This window comes from Myiozetetes cayanensis, unplaced genomic scaffold (genome assembly GCF_022539395.1).
Source record: "Myiozetetes cayanensis isolate MyiCay16 unplaced genomic scaffold, myiCay2020 scf20-37, whole genome shotgun sequence".
NCBI classification, from domain to species: domain Eukaryota; kingdom Metazoa; phylum Chordata; class Aves; order Passeriformes; family Tyrannidae; genus Myiozetetes; species Myiozetetes cayanensis.
Genome location: NW_026087412.1, coordinates 767,701 through 793,282, shown reverse-complemented (window position 1 = coordinate 793,282; position 25,582 = coordinate 767,701). Strand labels below are relative to the sequence as shown.

Sequence of the window (25,582 nt, the reverse complement as noted above, 5' to 3'; positions counted from 1 at the left end):
AAATATTATGAACTATTATGTAAAGCTGCCAACCTGCAGCTCTCCCAGTGCTCCAGCCTCTGTGTCCTTCCTTCCGTGAGCTGGGATGGGGCCAGCCTGGGGGTGTCCTTTGGCTCCTGTGTGTCAAGGGCACGTGTTACTCCATGCCCTTGTCCCCAGTCCCTCTCCAGCTCTCCTGGAGCCCCTTTAGGCACTGGAAGGGGCTCTCAGGTCTCCCCAGAGCCCTCTCTTCTCCAGAGGAACACCCCCATCTCTCCCAGCCTGTCTCCAGAGCAGAGGGCTCCAGCCCTCAGAGCATCTCTGAACTCCTCTGGTCTCATTTAACCACGTGTGAACATGAAGTGGCCCCTCAGACCAGGCTGGGAGGAGTGAGGAGAAGGGGGTGCAGCTCCTTCCTGCCTCCCCAGCTTGATCAGGGGCAGCTGGATCCCCTGCAGACCTGTGCAGTGGATTGAAGCCATGCAGGGCGTGGGGAAATGCCAGCAAGGAGCTGCCTGACTGACTCTCTGAAAACAGATTCCGTGAAGAAGAGCAAATGTATTCCTGGGAGGTGAAATCCTCTGGTTTAGGGATTCCTCCACTTGCCTTCTCCAGCAGATCTATCTGCAGACCCGCAGAGCTTCAGTCCCGAGTGTTGCAGAGGAATCAGTACCTGTGGGCTCTGTATGACCATGAGCCCCCTGCACCTCGTGGGGAGCACAGGGATGATGACTGTATTGCCATGGAAATACAGATTGGAGCTGCCAGTCGCCTCAGCCCTTGTTTCTGGCCCCTGCAGATTCCCTGCTCTGATAATTCTGTTGCTAATTGCTTCTTTTTTCCTTTAGGATCGCTTGTATTTTGTGATGGAATATGTGAATGGTGGGGACTTGATGTACCAGATCCAGCAGGTCGGGAGGTTCAAGGAGCCCCACGCTGTGTAAGTGCAGTAGTTTGGCCCCTTTGGGGTAGGTATGGGATGTACCTGTGTCATGTGGCTGGAAACAGAGCCCCAGGCACAGGCTTTGTGGTGCAGTTCCTGGGCAGAAAGGGAGGGGAACCAGCAGGACTGGGAAGAAGCAGGAGAAGTCTTTGCCAAGAATGCTGGTATCTCCACCTCACCTTTGGGGTACATTGCACCTGTAAATAATTGAGCTAAAGAAAAAAATTATGTAAATGAAAGCACAAGGCAGGGAGGTTTGGAGGCTTCCACCAGGCCTCTGTTCTGCCTGGTCCTTCCCTGTGGGATGAAAAGGACAGTGGGTGTTGGCTCCTCTGCTGGGCCAGCCAACCTGAGTGTTAATGGTGACTTTTGGCTCCTGTCCCCTGCGAGCTGGACAGAGCAGGATGTGTTCCTGAAAGCCTTCAGGTGCTTGACTCACTGTGATCGGGTTTGAAAGGTTTTCATTTTGATTCATCTCCTCTAATTATCAGTCTTCCTTTAAATCTCCTGTTTCAGGTTCTACGCAGCAGAAATAGCCATTGGCCTGTTCTTCCTGCAGAGCAAAGGCATCATTTATCGGTGGGTGAGCAGGTTCCTCCTTCCTCCCTTCCCCTGGACCTCCCACCAGAGGCTCTGGGCTCCCCATTTGCCACAGCCCCAGGGCTCTCCCTGCCTGTGCCTATAGGCAGAATCATCAAGGTTGGAAAAGACCTCTAAGATCATCGAGTCCAACCATCAGCACGTTCCAACACACCCAAACAGAGCTGGGAGCCTCGAGGTGCCGCTGGTTTGGAAGAGGCTCCTGCTTTATCCCGGTTTATAGGAAGGTACCTCTGGTTCTCTCTTGTCCCACGTGTTTCTCTCCACACAACACAAATGCTCGCTGGCAGCCTGGACCAGCTCCCAGCCCCTGCAGGGCACCTCTCTCTTACCATCAACACTGGAGGAAGCGCTTGCCAGTGGCTGGTTCCGAGCTCTGCACTGCGAGTCTGTCACTTCTGCTTCAGCCACCGAATCTCCTTTGCCATCCCCAATATGATTGTGGCACCCAGAGGAGCTGGGGCGCTGCCACGTGCAGGACCAGGCTCAGAGCCTGCTGCTCTAGCTCTGAAAGCAGTGTTCACTGCTCTTCCCTGCTCCAGAGAATTCCCAGAGCCCAGGGTGGAGCAGAGCATCCTAATGAGTGTCAGATACCATTAAGTGCCCTGCAAAGGGCGATGCTGGAGATGAAAGAAGTAGAGCAAACTTGACATGAGGGATGTTTTTTTGCCATCAGCTGCTGCAGAGAGATTTCTAGGTTTGTCAGTCCCCAGTGCCCCTGCTTCCTTCCTTCCCCTGAATCTGGATCCCAGATAGTCCTGCCCATCTGCCTTTGGCCTGTCAGGGTTCTAAGCACTGACATGATAATTGGAAAAAGCAGCCTTAAAACCAGCAGGAGTGTAGAAATTGCACCAAAGTACTGTTTGCTACAAAAGTGTTCTCAAGGCTGGAGCACCCACCTCTGAGTTGGGGCTGGGAGTTGGATCCAGCGCTCTGCAGCTGGATCCATCCCTGCAGCTTGTTCTAAGGAGCTGGGTACCACAAACAGGTAGGTATTCTGTGGGTGAGGATCAGAGAGAAACACAACTGGTTTGCATTTCATGGGGGAGCAGAGCACAGGTGAGGCAGGGACTTGGACTGAGTAGGGGATTCTTCATCCCTGGGAGCTTTAAGTGCACTTTGATTTTCACAGGAGCAAAAAATAAAATCGATTCAATCCATCCCCTGCCAGATGAGTATTTTCCATCATACACTTCAAAGCACTGTGCCCAGCATGGTGTTCCTGTGGGTTAAAAGTAAAATAAACACTCCATCCTGACAGATCTCTTGACTTATTTTTACTGATTTCCCCAAACATCATCCTACAAAGAGTCTGGTGTGAGACAAAGCTGGAGCTCAGGAGTCCAGCAGACTCATGTTGTCTGTTGTGTCATGGGTTTGCTCTCTCTCTGTAGAGACCTGAAGCTGGACAACGTGATGCTGGATAGCGAGGGGCACATAAAGATCGCGGACTTTGGCATGTGCAAGGAGAACATCTGGGACGGGGTGACCACCAAGACGTTCTGCGGCACTCCCGACTACATCGCGCCCGAGGTGAGCGTGGCAGGGGCCGCGGGCACGGCCCGGCAGCCTCGCTGCTCTGCCCCGTGGGACCTTGCTCTGGGCACTGGCTTGTTGGAACAGGGCCAGTAAGGAATTCACTGTCAGCCTGGGAAGTTCATCCCCTCAGCACAACGTGACCAGTGGGCAGCAGGGAATTAGCAGTGGGTGATATTTCCCTGTGAAGTGGAAATCCTTAGATCCATCCAGCTCACTGTTTGCAGTGAGGGGCCCTGTGTCCAGTGGGGAGATGCTCCCTATCGATGGCTCTAGATCAGCCCAAAATGACTTTGCAGTTGGTTGTTGCTGATGGGATGGAGTCACACATGACACTTCCGTGAAGTGCTGTATGGGCACAATTGTGAAATTCAGCAGTGTAATTATTCCCAATGCCTGTTTCCTTTCCATAAAAATATCCCTCAAAAACCTTGTCACTGCTGAATTTGAAATGATGAGATTAATATTTATACATTTAAATATTTTAGAGAAAGAGATTCTCTTTGTTAGGACATGGATGCATTCGTGCTAAACCATGTTGTGTTTGCTGCAGCCAGTGAGGTTTCCAATTACTGGGTCAAACGTGTGTTCCATCCCCTCATCCCACCAGGATTAATACTGGGGCTGTTGGTGCAGAGCTGGTTGCTGTGAGTGATTAATGCTCCTTCAAAGCAGGACAAATGACCAGTTCTCTGGGTATTTGCCTGAGTGTTTTCACTTTAACTCTTACTTTCTTCTTCTTGCTCTAATTCTTTTTTTTCCGAAAGAAAAACAGAAAATAGGAAATTAGGATGCAGATCACTGTGGCACCCAGGAGAATGACAATAAAGCCTGCTGCCAGTGGGTCTCAGAGGAGTGATCTCACACATCCTCTTTGGGAATAGCAATAAGGTTGTGGCACAGTGGCCACACTCCAGCCCAGGCCCTTCTGCTGCTGCTCCCTGCCTCCTCCTTTAGGGAGCTGCAATGTGCTCAGGCCAATGTGGCTTCGGGGTAAAACAGTCCTGCGATTTGCTTGACCCATTTTTAGGACTTTTTCTATTGCAAGCCAGAGCTCTGCATGCCAAGGTGGCAGGTCCTGCGTGCGACCAGCCCTGCGTGTGATCCCCTCTGAACAGAGCTGTTCCTCACCTGCTGGGCTTTGACCTTCCCCAACGGGCAGCTGGGGACTTCACAGGACAGAGGATTTCTTCTGAGTGCTCTTTCCTTTCAAAGACCTTTATGATGTGAACAGTTCACACCTGAATTTCCCAGAGTGCTGGTAAAGAGCAAGTGGGAGGGACCCTGAGTGCCCTCAGTCGAGGGATTTCAGTGCTGAAACATGTCCCAGTGAATAACCTTGTGCTTGTGACCTGGGCTACAGCTTGGAATCACTTTGCTACCAGGTCAGACCTGGGAGTGTAATCCTGCTGTTCTCTTGTTTGCAGATAATTGCTTACCAGCCTTATGGGAAGTCTGTGGATTGGTGGGCGTTCGGAGTCCTGCTCTATGAGATGTTGGCTGGCCAGGTAATTGAGTTTTAATTGATTCCTCTGGGCTGTGTTACATTCCATTTTGAGCATACACTGATGTGGAATTTGCCATGCTGCTGGCACACAGCCAGGGCATTTTCTTCAGAGCTTGGGGTGAGTCTGGGTGCAGCCCCAGGGACTGTGATGATGATTCACTTCACTGCATGGCACAGCCAGGGCTGGGTCCATGGCCAAGGCCCACAGCAGCACATGGAAGCTTAGGGACCCAGAAAGGCCACTGAACCTGTGTCTGCTTTGTCCTAGGCCCCCTTTGAGGGAGAAGATGAAGACGAGCTCTTCCAGTCCATCATGGAGCACAACGTCGCCTACCCCAAGTCCATGTCCAAGGAGGCAGTGGCCATCTGCAAAGGGGTAAGGGCTGGGATGGATCTTCTACTGGCCTGGGGGAGCGTGTGGGCAGGGGGAGCAGTGAGATGCTGCACACCTGGGCATCCCAGCTCACTCCCTGCTCCCCAGCACAAGGGGATCTGACACTCAGTTGGGTTCTCCACTCCCAAAACTACAACTTGCGTCATTTGTGTGTGTGTACGAAAACCAGGTGAAAATCACACCCAGATCCCCTCTGTGCTGTTACACTGAGCAGATGTACAGCTGGGACTCAGGGGCTGCTCTGAGGGCTCAGGTGAAGTTCAGAAGGAATTGGGATGTTGGCTGGGAGGTGGGAAGGGAGGGCATCCCCAGAGACCCTGTGCCCCATCAGGTGAGGACAGGGCAGCTCTATAAATCTTTGCCTGAAATGAAAAATTATGCTCAGGAGAAATTAATGTCATCCCAGAATAGTTTTTCTATGATCAGATACCTTCATCCTTCTGCTTAGCTCTGATGTCACCCTTCAAGACAACCTGAAGCTCAGTGCTGGTGGTGTCTCTGTGGTGTCTGGGCAGTATTTTCATTATCATGTCTCTTAATCTGCAGTGAAGCTCTGCCTTGCCCAGCATCCTGACCTCTCCACGGACTGGGCCTAGTCATGACTTAAATGCAGCCTGAGTTAATTTGGGATGTGATGGATAAAGGCTTGCAAGGTCCTGATGTTGTTCTGTGTGCTTGGGACTGAGCCTCATCTCACCTCCAAGTGCCACACACTGCTATAAATATGTGTTTGTGTAGGAATTTAAGAAATGTTTGCTTATAATAGTTAATATTGAAAATATCTGAATGTTCTCTATCTCAAAATAGTGTTTCTATCTCCAAATGACACATCCTGCGCTCAGCGCTCCCACTGCGGCATTTCAAAGCCTCTTCCTGGCGTTGCCAGGATTCTGAGCTGGTGTTAAACACAGGAATATTCACTTGTCCTGTGGGGAAAAGCAGGTGTTCCCACCTGGAATGGGGCACAGGGAGGGTGTGCTGCCCCACCACTGTCAGCAGAATGTAGGAAATCAAGTCCTTAATTTAGAAACCACACGGGTGGTCAGAGGGGGATTCCCACAGGCACTGTCACCGTCTCTCATCCTCTTGCTGTGATGTTGGGCGTGTAAAGGGAAAATCCAGCGTGTTCCTGGTCAGGCAGGAGGGCGGGAGGTGTTGGTGCTGCTGAGCATCGCTGTCCCTGCCGTGCCCGAGGCTGGAACAGGGACCAGGCTCAGTGTCAGCTTTGTTTGCTGCTGCATCAGTCACAGCGTGGGTGCTGTAAATAGATGAGCAAGGACCGTGACTGCAGCGTCTGCTGGGTGTAGCTGCGATGGCTTTTCTTACTCTGGAGATGGGAGGCTGCATGGGAGGATATTTGGCCACACACCGAGGGTTGATTCTCTATAAATTCCTGGATTTTTTTTTGTGCCAAAGTGGTGGTTCCCTCTGTACTACTGTTGTTTCAAAACCTCCTGACATTCTTTGCCACCACCAAACTGCTACACCCGAAAGTTGAATTAAAACTGTGTAGGATTTAAGAACTTTTTAGTAAGCTGGGAACTGAGTATATACATTTTCCCCTGGAACACAGTGCAATACATCTCGGTGAGCTGCACTGAGGCTGAGCTGTCTGTGTTGGTGTGTGGTAGGTCTGCCAGGAGGGCACAAACCTGGGCTTACATTAGTCCAGGGAACAAGCCCCTGGAGAAGCCTTTGCCCCTAGCTTGAGAGGTTTGGTGTTTCACTGCCACAGTTTCCAAACCCATTTTCTTGTTCCCCCACGGTTTCACTCCAGTGTGCTGGTGCCAGTCATCCCTGCACCACTCAGAGATGGAATGTGTTTGATCCTGAAAGCCTGGAAGCAGCCTGAGCCCAGAGACAAGCGTTAATCAGGGATCCTTGGCTGGGAAGGAAACTGGAGAGTTCACTGGCACACGGCTCCAGGACTCTCCAGTCAGCAGCAATTAGTGGATCAAACGGAGCATTTCCCTCCTGTGCTGTCAGCTCGGATTTGTTTCTGAAGGCTGATCTTGGAGCTGCTGTTTCCATGGGCAGGTAGCTCAGGTTTGGTTATTAGGAGCCAGACTCCTGTCCCAGCCCTGGGAGTGTGTGGGCACCGGCACAAACCCTCAGCCTTTTCCATCCCATATGGAGAGGTCTGATGGTGCCTGAGCAAATCAGCCCTTTCCAGGAGAACAGATTGTCTGTGACTATCAGCTCCCTCTTTAATCTCTGCCTGGTAGCAAAGGCATGAAATGGCAATGTTTTCCGCAGCATTTTGGGAATATTTACAGGTATTTTGGGTGCCATTTCCCCTGGTGCTGGTGCCTGGGAAAAGCCCATCACAACTGCTGTCCGTGCTGCTGCCACACATGTTCAAGAGGCCAAGACATGTTAGCTCTGCCACCTTCCCAGGCGTCTTACTCAGACATTTGTTGTTGGGTTTCTCTTTTATAAAGGTCTGTGTGCTGCAATCCAAGGGAAACTTCTTATTAACAAAAAAACAAGTTAGAAAAAAATCCTTGCTTTTGTTTTTGCTGCCACCTGGCCTCCCGTGCCCTCCCTCCCGGGCCCCTGGCCGTGCTCCAGCGTGGCTCCTCGTACAGGGACAGGCTCTGCAAAGCTGATGCTGATGCCAGTCACACCCTCTGCCTGAGCAGAGGCTGGAAAATCCCTGGTCTAGCCTGTGTAGCCTGCCAGCCCCTCACTGTTTGCAGATGGGCTTTCCAGGGGGATGCTGCTCCACAGAAGCTGCGCTCCATCACTCTTCCAGCTGCAGATGGCATCACGGCTGGTGGACGGGCATGTAGAGCTGTTTGCTCACAGAGCAGTTGGTGGCTCTGCTCTTGCCTCATATTTGTTGGAGTTTGTGGTTTTAGGGTTCTGGGGTTTTTTTTTCCTAGAATTTTCCTTGCTTTTGGCACCCTGTCACATCATTGCTGTTAAAAGATCAACTTCCCTGAGCAAGCTTGTTTTGTGCCATCATGGGTGGCAGGACTGACTCATATCCGGCACCTGCACCCCAGGCAGAGGAGCTCTACCTGGATGGAGACCTGGCAGAGGCTTGTGAGGTCCCCATGGGGTGGTGGGTGCTGCCAATGGCTGACTGGACTGGTGGGCTTTTTTTGGTCTGCAAATCCTAGAATGGTTTGGGTTGGGACATTAAAGCTCCTCTCGTTTCAACCCCCTGCCACGGGCAGGGACACCTTCTGCCAGGTCAGGTTGCTCCAAACCCCATCCTGGCCTTGAACACTTCCAGGCACGGGGCAGCCATAGCATCTCTGCTCGCTTCTGGAACCCTTTTCTCAGCTCTCTGGCTGGAGAGGGGCTCTCTCATTGGCACCTCCTTTTCCTCCCAGAGGCTCCCCCAGCCCTGGGACACAGAGTCAGACTTCCTGCAACCTCTGCACAGCACTGGGATCAGTTTGAACTGCCTTGCTTTTAATAAAGCAGTGCTTTTGTTGCAGGTATATAGCTCATATTCTCCGTCCTTATCAACATCTTGTGAATCTCTGGAATCTCCATCTGATCTCTCAACATGGCTCAAACCCTGCCCCAGGATATTAATGTTGTACAGCTGCCCTTAATTCCTGGGGCCCCTTTCCCTTACTGAGCCAGTGAAGAGGAGAAGTTTAGATGATAAACAACATTAATGGACTGTTTCTGCTTTTTTATCTCCAAAGTGACTCTTTCATTAGAAATCCACCTCATGTCTGTGCTGCTGCAGCTCTGGAGGAGTGGGGGCTCTGCTGGAGGAGGGCTGATGAAAGTTTTGGAGGGCAGATTGTTCGTCTTGAATGGGCAGTGGGTTCTGGAGTTAATTCTGCAGATGCTGAGAAGTTTGTACCAAGCAGAGGCAGCTTTGCTGCCATCCTGCCCCCCTGCAGCAGGAGAGGCTGCAGCACTACGGGGCGCTCTGCCAGCGCCCTGAGGTTGTTTCTTGGCGAACCACTTTCATTCCCAGAGGGAAAGGGATGTGCCCATCCTGCCAGTGCTTATGTACCTTGCCACCTGTTTTCATAAGCCATTGTCAACCTTCCCTGTCCCTGGAGCTGCTCTGGCTTCTCCCTCGGTCCTCTGCTCGGAGCCCCAAAAGCAGGTGGAGCAGATGGGACTGCTCTGGGGTACAGACCCTGATTTGGGGTGCTGCCTGTCCAGCTGGGCATCACGGCTCCCAGGGGATCTGGGAGGTAGTTGGCCACCCTGTGAGTGACCGTGTCTTCTCTCCCTCTCCCCCAGCTGATGACCAAGCACCCTGCCAAGCGCCTGGGCTGCGGCCCCGAGGGGGAGCGGGACATCAAGGAGCACGCCTTCTTCCGCTACATCGACTGGGACAAGCTGGAGCGCAAGGAGATCCAGCCCCCCTTCAAGCCAAAGGCTGTAAGTGTTCTGAGTCCCCCCTGCTGCTCTCCCACGTGCCAGGGCTCTCCTCCAGTGCTGCTTCCACTCGTGAGGACACACGGGCAGACGGGCAGGTGCTGCTCGTCCTGGAGGTGCCGTTTCTTTGTCTGCCTGGAAAATGGTTTCTCCTCGGGTCTGGCACGTGTCAGAGCTCTGCCCTGGCAGGATAACTGGGGGATGCCTGCTCCCACTCTGGCTTGCAGGGATGGAAGCTCCACACATTCAGCTCCTGGACCCCTTTGTGTTGCAGCACTGTCTGTCTGTCATCCTGGGTCAATCTGTCTGCTGGGTTTTTCCTTCCTTCTTCTCAAGCTGACCAGGTCTCTCCGTTCTTTAATCTCGGCTTTATTTTAACAGCAGGTCAGCTCAGTCTGCCTGAGGGGCAGTGGGGCTGAATTTGACCCCCCAGTCTCTCTCCAAGGTGGAGGGCTGCAGCCTGGCTCACAGAGGGGGGATCCTGGCTGCTCTCCCTCAGCCCTGCCTGGCCCTGCTAGAAGTGCTGGGTGTGCAGCCTGGGGGAATGAGCTGCCAGAGCAAATGGAGGTGCAGGCAGGAGCAATCAGGAAGCTGTTTGTCAGAAAAGATGGGAATACTTGTCTGCTCCTGGTCCAGCCATCATTACAGCAACGTCTGAGTGGGTAACACCAGTGCAGGGGTGCAGCCTGAACCCCACCATGGGTCTTCCTGCCTGCTGTGCTGTGGCTGCTCTGTGATTCCAAAGTCTGTGTGATCCTCTCTCCCTGTGCTCTCCCTGCCCTCCCCCAGAGAGGATGTGCAGGAAGCTGTGACCGTGTAGGCTCAGGAACAGAGATGTCTCTCCCTGGATCTCTCTATTTCTCCTTGCCACTGGTGGGACTGGCAGAGTCCCAGCCATGTCCAAGTCTCTCTGTGGTGCTCCAGTTCCTTAAGGCTTGGGATTATTCATGTGCTTCCCCCCAGGTGCCTCTTGGCTGCTGTACCCTACTTGGTGTCTCACAGAGAACTGAATCCACAGTTAATCTGATCTCCATGGCTATATTTGTGATCAGGGTGGGGACATTCCATGCTCCCTTAATCCATCGTCCTGGGTCACAGCTCAGGGTCCAGGCATGTTCCATACATTTACCTGAACCCTCCCCTGTCCCACTGCCTGTAACAACCTCGTACACATCTGCTTTTCCTCTGCTTTACAGTTATCCTGTTCATTTCAAGGGACCTCTGCTGTGCTTGGGACAGCTCTGCTTTCAGGGAAAACGTGGAGTGGGAGTCCACTCAGTGGACTCAGCACCTTTAGCTCTGCTCTCTCTCAATGCCTCTTTGCTCCAGCAGCTTTCTCCCTCCTACAGCTCCTTTTCTGACTGATCAAACAGGAATAATCCACCCATTTGGTAGCTGTGTCGGAGCCTCCACAGCCCCATCTCCCTCCAGCACATGGCACAGGTGGGGCAGGGGTGCTGACCTGGAGAGCTGCTGGCCATGCCCTGCCTACATTTGGGGCTGCTTGTTTTGATTTCAGACAGATATTTTTACCAAGGTCACTCCTGGCAATGATGCCTTTGCAGGGAGCTCCATGGGGTCCTGTCCCCAGAGCTGCTCATTTCCACTCTGTGCCTCGTGGCCCAGGCTGCCTCCACGTCTGCAGAGGGAAAATCTCCTGCCTCGGAAAGGGGGGGACCCAGGTGCTGGGATGGTTAGCCCAGGGGTCTGGATTGTGCCTGCCTGCCTTTCCTTGGGAAGGAAGGGGATCTTCAAGCCATTGGACTGTGTGGGAACAGTGTTACCAGGAAGGTGTTAACTTTGGTATCAGAGTGTAACAGTGCAAAGTGGTTGGGGCTGTTTGTGCACCCCGTGATTTTTCTGGGGGTGGGATCGGACCTTTGTGCCAGGGATGCTAAGGCACAGAGGTAAATCCATAGCTCCTGCTATTTCCCACCTCTGTGTCTGTTTTCCAGTGAAGTTGCTGCTGCTGTGTCCCCTCTGCCTTGTCCCTCTCTTCCCCAGCAGCTCCCCAGTGTCACCTGCCCTGGACTGGGGCAGAACAGAACGTTGGTGTTTGGTGTTTTACAGTGAAAAACAACTGAATTCCATCAAAAGCACTTCCTTACTGCTCTTCTGCTTTAAAATGTGCAAATTTTGTCCTGCTTTAAATGTCTTCTCTCTTTAAAAATCCCTTTGACACCGGCCCTGGGGAGGGGGACGGTTAAGCTGCCGGCTGTCGCTTCACCCAACGGCTGGCGCCGGGAAAATTCCCCGTTTGATAGGACAGGGAGATTAACAGCAGCTGATTTGGGATTTAGGGAGGATTAAGACAACTCAGGTACTTGCTGATAGCTGATATTTCTCCAGCAGTGCCTCTGTGCTGCAAAAAGCTGTTTCTTTCATGCCAGCAGTGGGTGCAGAGCGGAGCAGCAGGGATGGGAGTGGGGTTTGGGCACTAACAGAGTGTTTGGGAGGTGACAAAGGGAGATGTTGCTGAGTGTTTGTGGCCTTCAGGGGTCACACCAGGGCTGAGGAGTTGGTGCTGACCTGGCTCTTCCCCTTGGCTAAAGTCTTTTTTTTTTTTTTTTTAATATATTAGTGTCTATAAAGGTCAGGCTGCAGGGATTGTTTGTATCCAGAGCCTCAAAGTAAGGCATAACACACAAATGAGGGCTGGGTGTCTGTCCCCAGCCATCCCCTGATCCAGCCCATGCTCAGCCCCAGGAACACCAGCCAAGGGGAGCAGAGCCCCATTCAAATTGTCTTTAGCATCATTTTGCTTCTCAGAGGTGTTATATTAGTTCCTGTTTGATTTGAGCTGGTGGCTCAGTTCCTCATCCACACCCATTCTCCACAAAGGCACCTTTGCTGCTTGTCTCTTCTCTAGCAGACACATTTTTTGGCCACATTTCCATGATGTTGTAGCATTGCTGCAGGTTTCAGTGGGGGTACAGGAGGCACTGGGAGGGTATTGGGGACGGCTTGCTGTGCCTGCTCAGCCCTGCTTCTGGGGAGGGCATCAAATCCCTCCCAAAAACCCCGATCATTGCACCCCACCAGGGAAATGAAGGCTTCAGCCTCTGCCTGGCTGGGTTGTTCCATGCCCGGAGCTGGAAGTGAATTCCCAAGAGCTCGTGTGTTGCTTTGTGCTTGATTAACCTTTATCACAGAGCCAGGAACGAGACAGATCAGGGGCTGGGTTGTCTTTGGTGGTTCTGACGTGGGGCTGTGCTTGGCTGCTCCCTGCTTTGGCTGGTGCATAACAATTCCTTCCCTGGGTCTGCAGTTGCCCTGGCAGTGTATTTACACTTCTCTGCTCTCCCTGTCTCTCGTTGAGATAATTATTGTTTTTGGTGTCTAATTACTCCTTTACTTTACGTAAAGCCTAGTGATTTGAAAAGTCTCATTTTGAAAGCACTGAAATCACACGGCAGAGCCCAGGATTACTCACAACAGGATGAGGGGTTAAAAAAACGGCTTTTAATCTAATAATTTTTAATTGCATAAATTAATTTTCCCCTAACTGCCTTGAGTTAATTAATATTGAAATACCATTTATAGACCTGGATGTGTAAAAGCACTGGTTCCCTGCGTGTGGGGTTTTGTAGCCTTAGTTCAGTCTGTACGAGGTGAGTTCCGATGTTTGCAGAAGTAATTTCCTAATTAGGTGGGATTTAAGGATTGAGGGGGCCGACAGTGGGCAGGTGGAAGTGCTAAGGTTAAACATCTCCTCTGGTAATCCAGTCAGGATTTGCTCTGGGAGTCCCAGGGATCTCTCTGAGATTCCCCAGACTATTCAGCCGCTGTTTTCAGTACATTAGGCAGAAACTTGGCTTTTTCCATAGGAGTTGGATGAAAGGCAGGGCCCTGTATCAGGAGCCCTTGCAGCAGATGCTCCCTCTGCCAGCAGCAGGGATCAAGGGATGTGCTGGAGCATCCCAAAGCACCATCATCCCCCCTGATGAGCACAGGGACACTCGGGCTGGCCCCAGTGCTGTGACGCGAATCTCCCCAAACATGGTTTCCAGAAGAGCCCTGATCCTCCCTGGGGTACAAGGGGCCAGTTTTCCTGACCCAGAGCAGCACCAGGAAGTCAGACTTGCCCAGAAGATGCTGCAAGGCCAGTGGGATTGTGGCTGTACCACTGTTTTGGGCCAAAACCCGGGGAAATCGAGGGTGTCTTCTGACACCTCTCCTTGGTGCTGGGACAAGGGCTGGTGGCAGCAGCATCCTTGGCTTCTTATGGTCCTTGATTGCATCCTAGGGATCAATGGAAAATATTTTATTATGCCTTTTGTCTCCATTTGAAATCAAGCAGGAAAGTGATAAAACACAAGGCCATCTTCGGAGCTGACAGGTTTATTTCTGCAGCTCAGGAAGAAAAGCCATTCTGTGCTGGCTATAAATATTAGACAGGACACGCTGGGATTTATGTAAGATAAATTCCCACCCTCCCTCTTTCTCCAGTCGGGGTGGAGTGATGCCTGTACATTAATATCAGACTAAAAGGAGGCAGATTTTTCACAAGGTGGCTTTAGATAAATGTAAAAATTCACATGGCATCTCCTGTCCATTAACATGGGACTTAATTTAGGAAGCTGTAAAGAAGGTGCTCCTGCAGATAGAGACCATTTGCTGCCTGGAGTGGCACAGATCCTTCCTGCTCTCCCTTGTCACAGGGGTGGGTCCAACCTGGAGTCTGGAACTCGGGCAGTGCTGGGCTGGAATAACCCTGCCCTGTTCCCAGAGCCCCCAGCTGTCTCAGGATGTGGGGTGAGAACAGCACCAGTGCAAGGTCACCACCTTCAGACCTCAGGGATGGGCTTGGCTGTGACTTCTGTAAACCCAAAGGCAATTTTGAGCTTTAAAGTATTGATTTTATCCATCCATTTTATCTGTGTCCAAAAAGAAAGTCCACAATTTCCACGCAGCAGGACAGGAAATACTATGGATAGATGCAACTTTTCAGATTTTCCATCCACATATACTTATTTCATGATAGTGAGAAATTCTTGCTTGCCAATTTGCATATTGAAATATGTTTGTGCTTCCTATTGCAATAACTGGTAGCACCTCATCAGGATTAATTTTTAAATCATTTCTGAGAGGGTTGCTCATTTGGTTGGGTTTTTTTTAATATTATTTTTTTTAAGACAGCGCATTTCTTTGTAGCCAAAAGGCATCTGGTGCTGTCAGACATTGCACATGAGCTGCCCTGAGCGTCTGCACTGAGGTCTCGTGAAGCTAATAGGGAGTGACAGCGGGACTGGCAGGCACTGGAGGCTCCTGGTGTGTGTTGGGGCTGATGGAAGGGGCAGGTGAGCGGCTCCACTGCAGGTGACCCCTGCCATGGTGCTGTTACTGCAGCTTTCCCAGTGATCCTGCTCCTGGTCTGAGTTATCCCAGTGCTCAGGAGGAGCAGTGCCCAGGAAAGCCCAGCTTGGCTCTTGTGTCCTGACTTTGGCCCCCCGGGCTCTGTGGAAGTGGCAGCTCCCATGTGGAGGATTTCATTGCTGGTTTGGTGTTCCTGTGCTGGCTTTGGGAAGGTGTCAGGCTGTCAAACAGCTCCACCACAGGCTCCCCCGGGGTCCCCAGGGCTGGGGCTGCGGCACATGGGACCCCACAGCCCTGGAGAGCTGCAGGAGGGGACAAGGGCTGGACTCAGCTCCGGGCTGAGCTCATGGCTGTGGGCAAGAGGCTCTTCTGGGAGCAGAAGATTAACAAACCCAGACTAGAAATGTGAAGATGTGGCCTTACAAACTGAGGGGTAACCATGGGGTGGAAGGATGGGCTCAGGCTGAAGTTAAATCCACTCAAGCATTACCCATTGAGCTGTTTTTTAGAGGTCTGAGAAGAGTGTGTCTCACTTGGTGCTATAAGGACATAAAAGAGCTGCCAAAGGAACGTGCCATGGGGGCTGATGGATTTTCACACTGTCTTCCCTGAAACCTCTGAGCAGAGGAGGGAATGGGAAATGTTGAAGTTTACATGTATTTGTCGTTAATATTTTATTAAATTTAGTCTGACGTTTATTAAAATTGCAAATCTATTTACTTAACAAATGAAAGTTAAACACCAGGAAAGATTGTGGCAGCACTTGGAGCGTGTGTTCTCTCAGGGGCAATGGGAGAGAGACTTGAGGGACTGGGATTTGCTGGCTGAGCAGCTTCTAGGAGGAAACAGGGCCCAGAGAGTGCTGGCTGTGTGTGACAGGAGGGAGAGTGCCCAGCCCTCGGGGCAGAGTCCCCACATGTGTGTGACAGGCAGGAGCTGAGCCTGGGCTGCAGCTGTGCAGTGACCTGGCACCCACCTGATGTGAGCTGCTGCCCTTGTTATTCCACTGAATCGTGACCCCCAGCCTGGGGGTCACAGCCCTTGTTCTGACTGCCCCCACCTCATTCCTGCTGCTGCCGCTTCCCACGGCACAGTTCCCACACCGGGGGCTTTGCCAGTCCCTGGCTGTGCCGTGCCATGCCATGCCATGCCATGCCATGCCATCACCCCGTGACTAACAAAGTGTGTTCTGCACCTTTCCCCGTCCTGCCGTGGCTGTGCCGCGATGGGGGGGTTGGTGCAGCCCCGTCCCACCATTTCCTGCCCCACCCACCACCCGTTCTTTTCTCCCCCTCTCATAGTGCGGACGCAGTGCTGAAAACTTCGACCGGTTTTTCACTCGCCATCCACCCGTGCTAACACCTCCCGACCAGGAAGTCATCAGGAACATTGACCAGTCAGAATTTGAAGGATTTTCCTTTGTTAACTCTGAGTTTTTTATGCCTGAAGCCAAGAGCTAAGTAGCTGTGTAGATCTCATCCCCACATCCATCATCCAGTCCCAGCTGCTGTTGTGGAGACATTTTCCACTGCGAAACTTGCATCCATGGATTTTCTCCAGTCCCTTACTAGAGTGACCATACTTCAAAGCCAGAAGTGTCTTCCTGTGATTTGGGGTGTCCCTGGATGGGGGGTGAAGTACAGCAAATGCTGCAAATGGTCTTTTGTGATGTTTTTTTTTTGGTAGAAAATGGGAGCAGTTCAGTGGGTGATGGAAGGAAAACAGAGACACAGTGACAATTGGGAGAAATCCCTTCGTCATGTGTTTTAATTCCTGCTCTTTCGTTTTTCTAGTCTTTTAATATAATCATGAAAATTTCATATTTAGCCTTCTTAGCCTTAGTGGCAAGTAAGTGTTTTTAATGAAACTTTTCCCCAGAGCCTTTCAGCTCCTCCTAAAACCTCTGGAGAGCCAAGATGCTGATTCTGGCTCCTTTTTTAGCTGTGTCCTGCTGTCTGTCGAGCCCTACCACAGCTCCCCTTCCCTCCAAAGATGCTTTGGGATGGCATGTTCCCAGTGCTGGGTCCCCAGCAATGAGATAAGTTATTCAGGAAGGCAGAGCTGCTGTTGGCAAAGATTTCTTCTGATTGTGCAGTTCCTAAGTGATTATTTTTTTATCAAAACATACAATATCCAGTGCTAAGTGAGAAATTGGGAAGAGCTACTTTTGAACCCATGGTCACCCTAGTAAACACCACCAACACCGGTTCTATAGTGAAGTTTCTTCTTCTTTTCAAATGCCAAAGCAACTGATGGAGTTTGTTACCTGGGCTTTAAATGTGTCAAAAAATGGTATTAACCCAAACGGGACCTATTTAACTCTGACCAGTATTGTGAATTCTGATATGAGCCTTGTAAAGAAACTTGTTTCAACTCTTAGTCCTACTCTTAAAAATTGCCGCTAGATATTTAAATGGCCTCATTTAAATGTTTTGTTTCTGGCCTCAAAGGAAGCGTTTCAGGAAGGGTGAATGTCTCTTGAAACAACAACAGTCACACCACTTCCTTCTATGCCCTTGCAGATGTTTGTGGGCTGTCACTGTATCAATCTGCTTTGACTTGTAATGTGCCAATTTTTTTTTTCTGATACTGATTATAAAATAAAAAGTGAGAAACTGTGTCCAAGAAACCTGCATGTGTTTGGCAATAATGAGTTTCTGCAGCTCAGTGGGGCGATTCCAGGAGTTGAGGCTGCACCGCTCCGAGGGCTGGAAGGTTCTCTGGATGCAGGGGGATGCCGGCTCAGGAACAGCACTGGCAGCACTGGAGCCATGGCCTGCTCTTCCTCTGCAGCGTTTGTCCCAAAAGAACGGAGGTGGGATGTGCTGGAAGCATCGTCCGAGCAGGCAGTGATTGTCCACAGCCCCTGCACCAGCCCCTGCTGCGCAGCGATGACCCAGCTCACTCATGCCTCTCCAGCATGGACAGGGAAGGAGTTCCTCTGGGATGACCCTTGGAGGAAGGACGATCTGGAGTGGAGGATGGCAGAGCTCTGCCGCTTGGGAATCTCTTCCAGCACCGTAAGCGGAGCCGACTGCGGCATCGCCTCGGATTTCTGGAGACTGCAGAGGCGAGCGCCCGGCGTGTGCCGGTGACTCATCCCTGCCCCGCTCTCCCAGGAGCAGTTGTTCAAAGCAATTGGCAGTTTCAGCTAAAGAGGGATTACAGGTCCCTGTTAACCTCCCTCCTGAGTGCCTCCTGCCTTTGGGATTCTGCTTCTGCCAAGTTCTGCGGGTCTGGACACTGCGAGATTGTTCCGAACGGCACCGAACGGCGGCACCGACAGCACCGGCAGGAGCTGATCCCTGACCCCTCCACTCAGGCATCCCCAGAGCTCTGCCATGGGGAAGGGGCTCAGTGGCAGTGGATGGGGAGGATTCCCATCCCTGTGGTCCAGGCAGAAACACTGCTCTGGGCCAGCCGTGCCCTGGACAGTGGGAGCCAGGGTGTCCCGCTGTGCTCCCCATCACCTCCCAAAGTCAATTCACCTGTTGCTGGAGGCACTTTCAGCCCTGAGTGTCCCTTGCCCTCCCCCCTCTCCGTAGCAGATCCATGCAGCCATTCCGTGCCTGTTTTCAGGCTGTTCATCATCTCGACAGAAGCCAAATTGCCACCAATTCAGACAAAATTCAAGGTAAGAAACCAGCAAACCCCACATTGCTGAACTCAGAGCTTCCCAGCCAAGCCCCCAAGGACTGGGGGACTGCTGGAGGGGCAGTGCAGGGGGTGGGCTGCCCTGAGCCCCCTCCAGGGCACGTCACTGCCTTTGCTAGAGCTTTCTGCTGCCAAAAAGCAGCAGGAGGAGGTTTTTCTCACCCCAGGGCCCCCAGGCTGAGCATTCTGGAGGGCTGGGGGACCATGGTGGCAACTTGCACCAGTGGCAGATGTAGATGTGTCATTCCCCTTTGCAGCATCCCACAGCATTCCTCCTGAGGAGAAGCTCCCGGCTCGGTAGGATGGTGGTATCCTGGCACACCTTGGTTTGGATGGATGTGGCCTTCAGGAACCATTTGGTCAGTTCATCATCCCTCTGGGAATGGGGCAGGAGCCCCATCAGCTTCCTGTGCACGTGCTGGGGTGCAGGAGAGACTCTGTGCCCACCCTCTCTGCAGCGAAGGGCAGCACCTTCCATGGACCAGCCAGCTCCTTGTCCCTGGGGGAACCCTGCTGCCATCAAGGTGGGCTTGTCCTCGCGTTTCAGCTGCTTCACCCTTTGCCTGCAGAACTCTGCACCTGAAATCGGCTCCTTCACCCTGTCTGCCCCTCCCTGCTCCTGCTCTGTGCCCCCAGATCTGCAACTTCTTCCTTCTCTGTGCTGGAGTGGAGCCCTGGAGTGACTCTGATGGCTCAGGGACAGTTGGGACCTGCAGACAGCGGTGCCCTGAGCTTCGCCACGTGTTCAAGTCCTGATGGCACAGCCACGTCCTGGCTCTTCTGGCTTTTCTCTCTTTGCTCACTGAGCTCCATCCAGCCCTGTTTTTCTTCCCACCTCGTCTCCTCTCCATCATCATCCCTGCCTCTCCCTGATCCTCCTCCCACAAGGCTGAAGCCATCCTGCTGGGATGTCTCCGGTGACGAGTGGGGTCTCCAAGCACCCCTGTAGGTCCTGGTCCATTGCCAGCTCATCTCCCAAGGTTCCATCTGACTGCAGCTCTGGTGTGGTGCTCCTTGCCTGTCGGGGCTGGCAGGAGAACCTCTCTCTGTGCCGTGTCCTGCTCAAGGCATGCCAGGCCATGCTCCTGCTCAAGGCATGAAGATGCCAATGGCTCTGCCCTAAAGTCCTGGGACAGTGGCAGCTGCTGGGACGAGAGGGGCTACAGGGAGGACACAGCATCTCACCTGCCAGGTCCTTCACCAGGACAGTAGCAGGAGGTGAAGGGAGCAGGGTGGGATGTGGGACCTGCAGGACCCCCACAGTTCTTTCTCTCGATATGAGCTGACAGATTATCCCAGGGCTGGAAATCCTGGTGCAGCAAAGCAGGGCCCCCTGCAAAGGCAAAGTCTGGGAAAAAGTAAAAACAAATATCACATTGCAGGTTTCTGCAAGGCACCAAATTTGTGACAGGGTCCTGCTGGTGTCACAGCAGGGCAAGGTCACCTTCAGCACAATGTTGGGGCCTCTCTTACACAGAGATACGGAAGAAGGGATGGGGAAGGTCTTTTGTCCCTGTTGGCTTTAGTAATGGGGCAAAGCAGAGCCAGTTTCCTGGCTGCCCATGTCCCCCCACCTCCCACTGCTGTGGATGAAGGACCCTGGGTGCTTGTTCTGTACCTTCAGTGCTCAGTCACCCCTTCAGCCACAGCCCTGTCACCTCCCCCAGCGGGACACCCCTGAGCCAGGCGGTGTCTGATCCACACGGGTTTAGAAAAGCAGCCCACGCGCTCCCAGCGCCGGCTCCGCAGTGCTGATAGCAGGTTCCCAGCGCTAATCCTGACACTAACGTCCTTTTTTTTCCCTTTTTTGGCTTGGGTGTAGCTGCAAAGTGGTTCTTCTTATGAAATTAAAAGGAGAAAAGGTTGCCTATGTGGAATTTTCCTTCTTGGAGGTTTTGAAGTGCTGTGTGTTTTCTCTGTACAACCCTGGAGCAAATCACATCCTCCATCAATGAACCAGTGGTGGTTAACACCGTATCATGACATCATTCAAAAACCGAGCTTAAAGCAGAAAGAGCTCTTACAGCTGATTATTTTGTTTAAATTTTAACATCATATTGATTGTTTTGAGGCATGTTGCTTCCTCCAGGCTCCTTCCTCCTATGCAGTGCCAAGCTCTGGTTGCAGCAGGGGTTCTGCATGCTAAGAACTGCTCTGTGCTCTCTCTCACAGTGAACAGCAGAGGAGAGGTGCTCCCTCCCCACCACCCTCAGCTCTTGTGTGTCCCTTTATGTCCTGGTTGTGTGTTCCAGGCCTGTTAAACTGGTGTTCTCTTCTTGCTGGTGGTGTGGGGCTGCTTCTTTTGTACAGGGCCGTGAGTTCCTCATCGGTGGCAGCTTGAGAACTGGTGTGGAATGTGGAGTGCTGGGGGCAGCACGGCTCCCTTGGCTGTGCCCCCCTGGGTGCTGCCACTCCCCCTGGGTGCTGCCACGCTCTCTTGCTCGCTGGCTCGCCCCTTTCCCAGCTTAACTCTCTGCTTTCCGTTTAACAGAAAGACAAGCGTGACACTTCCAACTTCGACAAAGAGTTCACCCGGCAGCCAGTGGAGCTCACGCCCACGGACAAACTCTTCATCATGAACTTGGACCAGAACGAGTTTGCTGGATTCTCCTACACTAACCCCGAGTTTGTCATTAACGTGTAGTCGCGGCGCAGCCCTCTCCTCGCTGTCCCAGCTCCAGGTCGCCTTGTACATACCGACACTAGTCTTCCGGGATTAGCAGTGCAGACACACATTCCCTCCCGCCAAACACGCCGACCGCTTCTCCTAGGAGGCCTCTCCATGTCCGTGCCACTCGCTAGCTTGGTTTCCCTAGCCGGAGGTGTCCGGGGTGCCAGTTACCGATCAGTGATACTTCTAGGAACTATAGTTGGTGGTGACTAATAGAGTTTTCAAACAGAAATATACCAAATTGCTACAGTCTCTGTAATTTTTGCAGTGGAATGCTGAGATCCCAGTGACCCAGCTACTCCCAAAGCGTTGCTGTGGAATGCTAAGCATGGTTGATCGCTTAAAGCGTTGTGCTGAAGCTTGCAATGAGTGTGAGCTTGTCTTAGAGGAGCCTTTTGTTCAAGACATGGATACATTTGATCAGTGTGGAAAAATCTGCTTGTAGACCTATATTTTTCAATGCATTGTCGATAGGGTCAGCCCGGCTCCCTGGAGTGTCCTCCCCCACCATCCGCCTTCCCCATGCCCGGGCATTACCACTCCAAACCAATCCCATGCCAGTTCTTGTAAATCAGAGCAAATCTTTTTCTAAGTGAAAGGTGGGATTTTTTTTGTAACATCTGGAACAGTTTGCAGTTTTGATACGCTCTGTCAGCACTCGCATAAATCTTTCACAGACACTGTCGAGATGTAACAGCTCTGTAAAGGATATTAATATTCTACCAAAACAGAACACATTTATATTCTCAGTTTACAATTTACCAACTGAAAACACGCCCAAGACCAAAGGGCTGCACTGAGGGCTATTTATAATGGAAACTTTTCTACTTTACACCCTCTGCTATTCTCTTCCAGGCTCCAAACCCATGGATTTCACAGGCATCTTGATTTCCCTGATTTCCACCAAAATTCCTGGGGGTTTTAGTCAGTAATCCAGGATCTTCTGCATCATTTAAAAAAAAAAAAAAAAGAATGAGAAGAGACAATTTCAGCAGCTGTTTGTGAGGCAGAGCCGTGGTGTGCAGGAGGGCAGGGGTGGGCAGGAGGAGGCAGGGGTGAGCAGGGGCTGGAAGGAGGGGACAACAACAGGCAGGAGAGGGCAGGTGGAGGCAGGAGCAGGCAGGTGAGGGAAGGAGTAGGCAGGGGCAGGCAGGAGGGGACAAGGGCAAGCAGGAGGGGGCAGGAGCAGGCAGGTGTGGGCAGGGACAGGAGCAAGAGCAGGCAGGTGGAGGAAGAAGCAGGCAGGGAAGGGCAGGAGTGGACAGGCAGGAGCAAGGGCAGGCAGATGAGGGCAGGAGTGGGCAGGGGTGGGTAGAAGGGAGCAGGCAGGAGTGGGCAGGGGTGGTCAGGGACAGACAGATAAGGGCAGGAGTGGGCAGGGGCAGGCAGGGCTGCCCACGGGAAGCTGGGCAGTGGCTCTGGCTGTTGGGCACACAGAGGGCTCTGGGTCCCCGTCCCCACTCCCATCACAGCCCCGTCTGGCTGGTTTGCAGAACCCCCTGTGTGTGTTTTCTGAACCAGCACCGGTTCTGCTGTGTGTAGCTGTTCCTCCATGTCATGGGGAAATGGAGTGGGATTTTATCAGTCAGGAGGAGTGCTAGAGAGGAAATTCTGGTTGTAGATCTTTTATAAACATCAAGCTATACCTTTGGAAATTTTCTTCTTCTTTTGATGATTCCTTGAGAACAAAAGGCTGCCAGCAGCGAAGCCGCTGTGCCGGTGCCGGGGGTGGATGGGTGTCCCCGCTCCGTTACCCAGCCACGGGCACTGTCCTGTGCCGGTGCCGGGGGTGGATGGGTGTCCCCGCTCCGTTACCCAGCCACGGGCACTGTCCTGTGCCTGCTGGGGCGTGAGCTGAGCCCACGGCCTCGGGTCCTGCCCTGGGCTGGAGGAAACCAAACCAAACCCAGAAAAACTGCAAATTGTGCCAGATGGAGGAGGGTGTTGATGAGAGGCCCAGGCAGGCCAGGGGGCTGGTGGCCGGTGAGAGCTCCCGTGAGCCCCCCACGCGTTCCCGAGGACGCCGCGCCATCCTCTGCAGACCACAGCTGATGTCAGAGCATGTGCGTTACTGTGACCTTCCAACCTGTTGCTGCAGAATTAGTATTACTTCAGTGGTGAATGTTTTTAATTTCCCCGTCTTCGGCTCTGAAGGCACTCCCAGGTCTGTCCAGGATGCTGCTGGAGGGTCTCCGGGGCTGAGGGGCACCCCGGGGCCGTGGGCACTGCAGGGGCTGCTGCGGGGGGAGTCACGTCTTTTCTGTTTGGCACTTGTGTGTCTGTGTTGGGGTGACACTTGTGCGTGGAGCAGGCGTTGCTGGATTCTGAACAAACTGGGTGGCCCTGGAGGGGACTGCAGGGAAGCCGGGGCTGGCACCAGGCAGCCCGGGTGGCAGCTTTGGGACTGAGATCCACGTTCTAGGGAGAGTTTGGCAAAGGCTGGGTCCTCTTCGCAGGACTCACACCTTCAGTATTCCTGACACTGTCCGTTCTGCCGCTCGCCAAACTCTTATTTCAAGGTTTATTTCCAGATGACCTGTTTCTTCTGTGGAGAAACGTGTAATGGGATGTGTCTGGCCCTGCACAGACGCTCAGATCTGTGTGGACTCCTCCAAGGGAGGGCAGGGTGACAGGGGTTGAGTCACTGTTTACTGTAATTTGATGATTTAATCTTCACTATTGGATGGGGAAAGCAGAGCTGCAGGAGGATGCTCAGAGCTGAGTTGCAGGAGAGCCCCATTCACCAATCCCCAGGTGCTCTAATGATGGAGAAAGCCCAGGAAATCCATACCAATAAATCCCATGGTGCCCCCACTGCTGTGTGTCAGAGCAGTGCTGGGGACCAGGGGACAGTGTGAGGCAGGAGAAGGATGCTCATGGGGGACAGAGGTGGCACCTCAGCCCGCTGATGCAGGGGGGGCTTGCAGGGTGCCCCTGGGCAGTTGCTGCTGCTGGGGGAGCGGGTGCAGGTGTGGTGTCCCTCCTGGATGCAGTGGGACTGGCAGGGTCCCGCAGGGGCAGAGGGGGAGGGCTGAGGAGGCAGGACATGCACTCACCACACTGCAAAGGATGGCAAGTCCTGACTTTGTGCAAGGCTGGGTTACAGCTTAGTGCTGCAGGTAAGTGGGGTTCAGGCTCTCAGGTGGTTTCCCTGGGACGGGATGGGTCAGACAGCTCCCCCTGGGCTGCTGGCTGGTGGCTGCTCCGTTCACAGAACCTGCCCTACTCCTGCTCCCAGTGGGGCTCTGTTTGCATGTGGCTGGGGACCTGCTGCTGCCCTTCCCTGCCCTGGCTGGAGCTCTGAGCAGCCTTCTCATGCTGAGACCCATCACCCAAGGAGTTATCGACTGATTTAATCCATTTAATAAATAAATGCGAGTTTGCACAGTGGCCAACCCATGGAGACAGAGAGCCTCAGGGGTGGAAGATGAGCAAGCACAGGGCAGTCGATGTGCTCTGATGATTGTGAATCCCAGAGCTCTGATCTAAGGGAAGAACCAGGGGAGTTCTAGGACAGAACAGAAGGATCAAGCTGTTCCAAAGGTTAGGATTGCACCTGGAGGGTGGAACTCGCTCCCACTGCTGAGTTCTGTGACTTGCCCACGGTGGCAGGAGCAGGTGAGCCTGTCTGACCACACGCCTCTGGCTCCATGCATGGAAGTGTCACCTGAGCTGTTTATTTCTGATCACATTCAAAGTGGCAATTAAAACAAGAAAAAAAAAAAGAAAAAAAAATGTTTATTGTTGAACAGTTTGTGTTTGTGAATTTGATTTCACCTGCAAGTATTTGATGACTTTTCTACATCCTAGACTACCTGCTGTGTGTTGTCAAACGGTTCTCATTAAGACCTCCTTTTAGATGGGCATATACTCTTGATTCGATTTGCTGCATGTATGAAAAAATAAAATATATAATTTTAAAGAAACCTCGAGAGCTTTGCTTCTTTGCCCATGAGCCTCCAGGGGCAAGCCAGGGGCTGGGCACGCCCGGGGGTCCCAGCTGTCAGCCGGGGATCTGGGGGCTTGGGGTCACCCAGAGGGGCAGGGTGAGTGCATGTCACAACCCTGGCACAGCAGGAAATGCTGAGAAGTTGTAGGGGTTTGGTCAAAAAGCTGCATATCTGCACATCTGGAGAGTATCAGCTGATGAAGGGTCCCAGAGTGGAGACCTTCAGCTGCGCTCCAGGGTCCAGATGGACCAGTGGGGAGCAGGGGAAGGTGCAGGTTGTTTGCACCTTCTGTTAATTGCTAATGAAGGGGTTAGTAATGCTGCTGCAGGAGCTCTTCCCACCACCTGTGAGTGCTGGTTCCCAGGCTCTGTAGCTGGTGCAGGGCTGTGGGGCTGAGCTGGTGGCACTGGGGTTTGGGTGCCGGGCAGCCCCTCTGTGGGCACCATGCCTGGCAGTGAGGTCAGGGGGCAGCAGGTGAGGGGGGTGTTCAGGGCTCTGAAGAGCTGATCTCAATCCTCTAGGATGCCCCAGTGCCTGCATGTGCTGCAGGGTCTGTGGGGTTCCTGGCTGAGTGCACCACTGCGCTCTGCTCGCTCCCAGGAGAGCTCCAGCTCGTACCTGCCTTTCTCCACCCAGGAACTCAGCTTTTTTAGGAAGTGCCTTTGTGAAAGCT

At 52.7% G+C, this 25,582-nt stretch overlaps 1 protein-coding gene across 2 annotated transcripts in view; it reads left to right on the top strand.

Annotated features, from left to right (window-relative positions):
* Positions 1-24,885, top strand: part of PRKCB (protein kinase C beta) — a 97,440-nt gene extending 72,555 nt beyond the window's left edge. Inside the window, exons 11-17 of one of the 2 annotated variants that reach the window (XM_050317153.1) lie at positions 828-919; positions 1,439-1,501; positions 2,917-3,055; positions 4,486-4,566; positions 4,834-4,941; positions 9,181-9,321; positions 20,780-24,885. In XM_050317153.1, coding sequence (XP_050173110.1) covers positions 828-919; positions 1,439-1,501; positions 2,917-3,055; positions 4,486-4,566; positions 4,834-4,941; positions 9,181-9,321; positions 20,780-20,932 — 777 coding nt within the window. In that variant the 3' untranslated portion in view covers positions 20,933-24,885. Of the gene's footprint in view, positions 1-827; positions 920-1,438; positions 1,502-2,916; positions 3,056-4,485; positions 4,567-4,833; positions 4,942-9,180; positions 9,322-15,935; positions 17,255-20,779 lie in introns of those variants that run through there. The other variant, XM_050317152.1, reaches the window with a different exon arrangement.
* Positions 24,886-25,582: the final 697 nt, after the last annotated feature.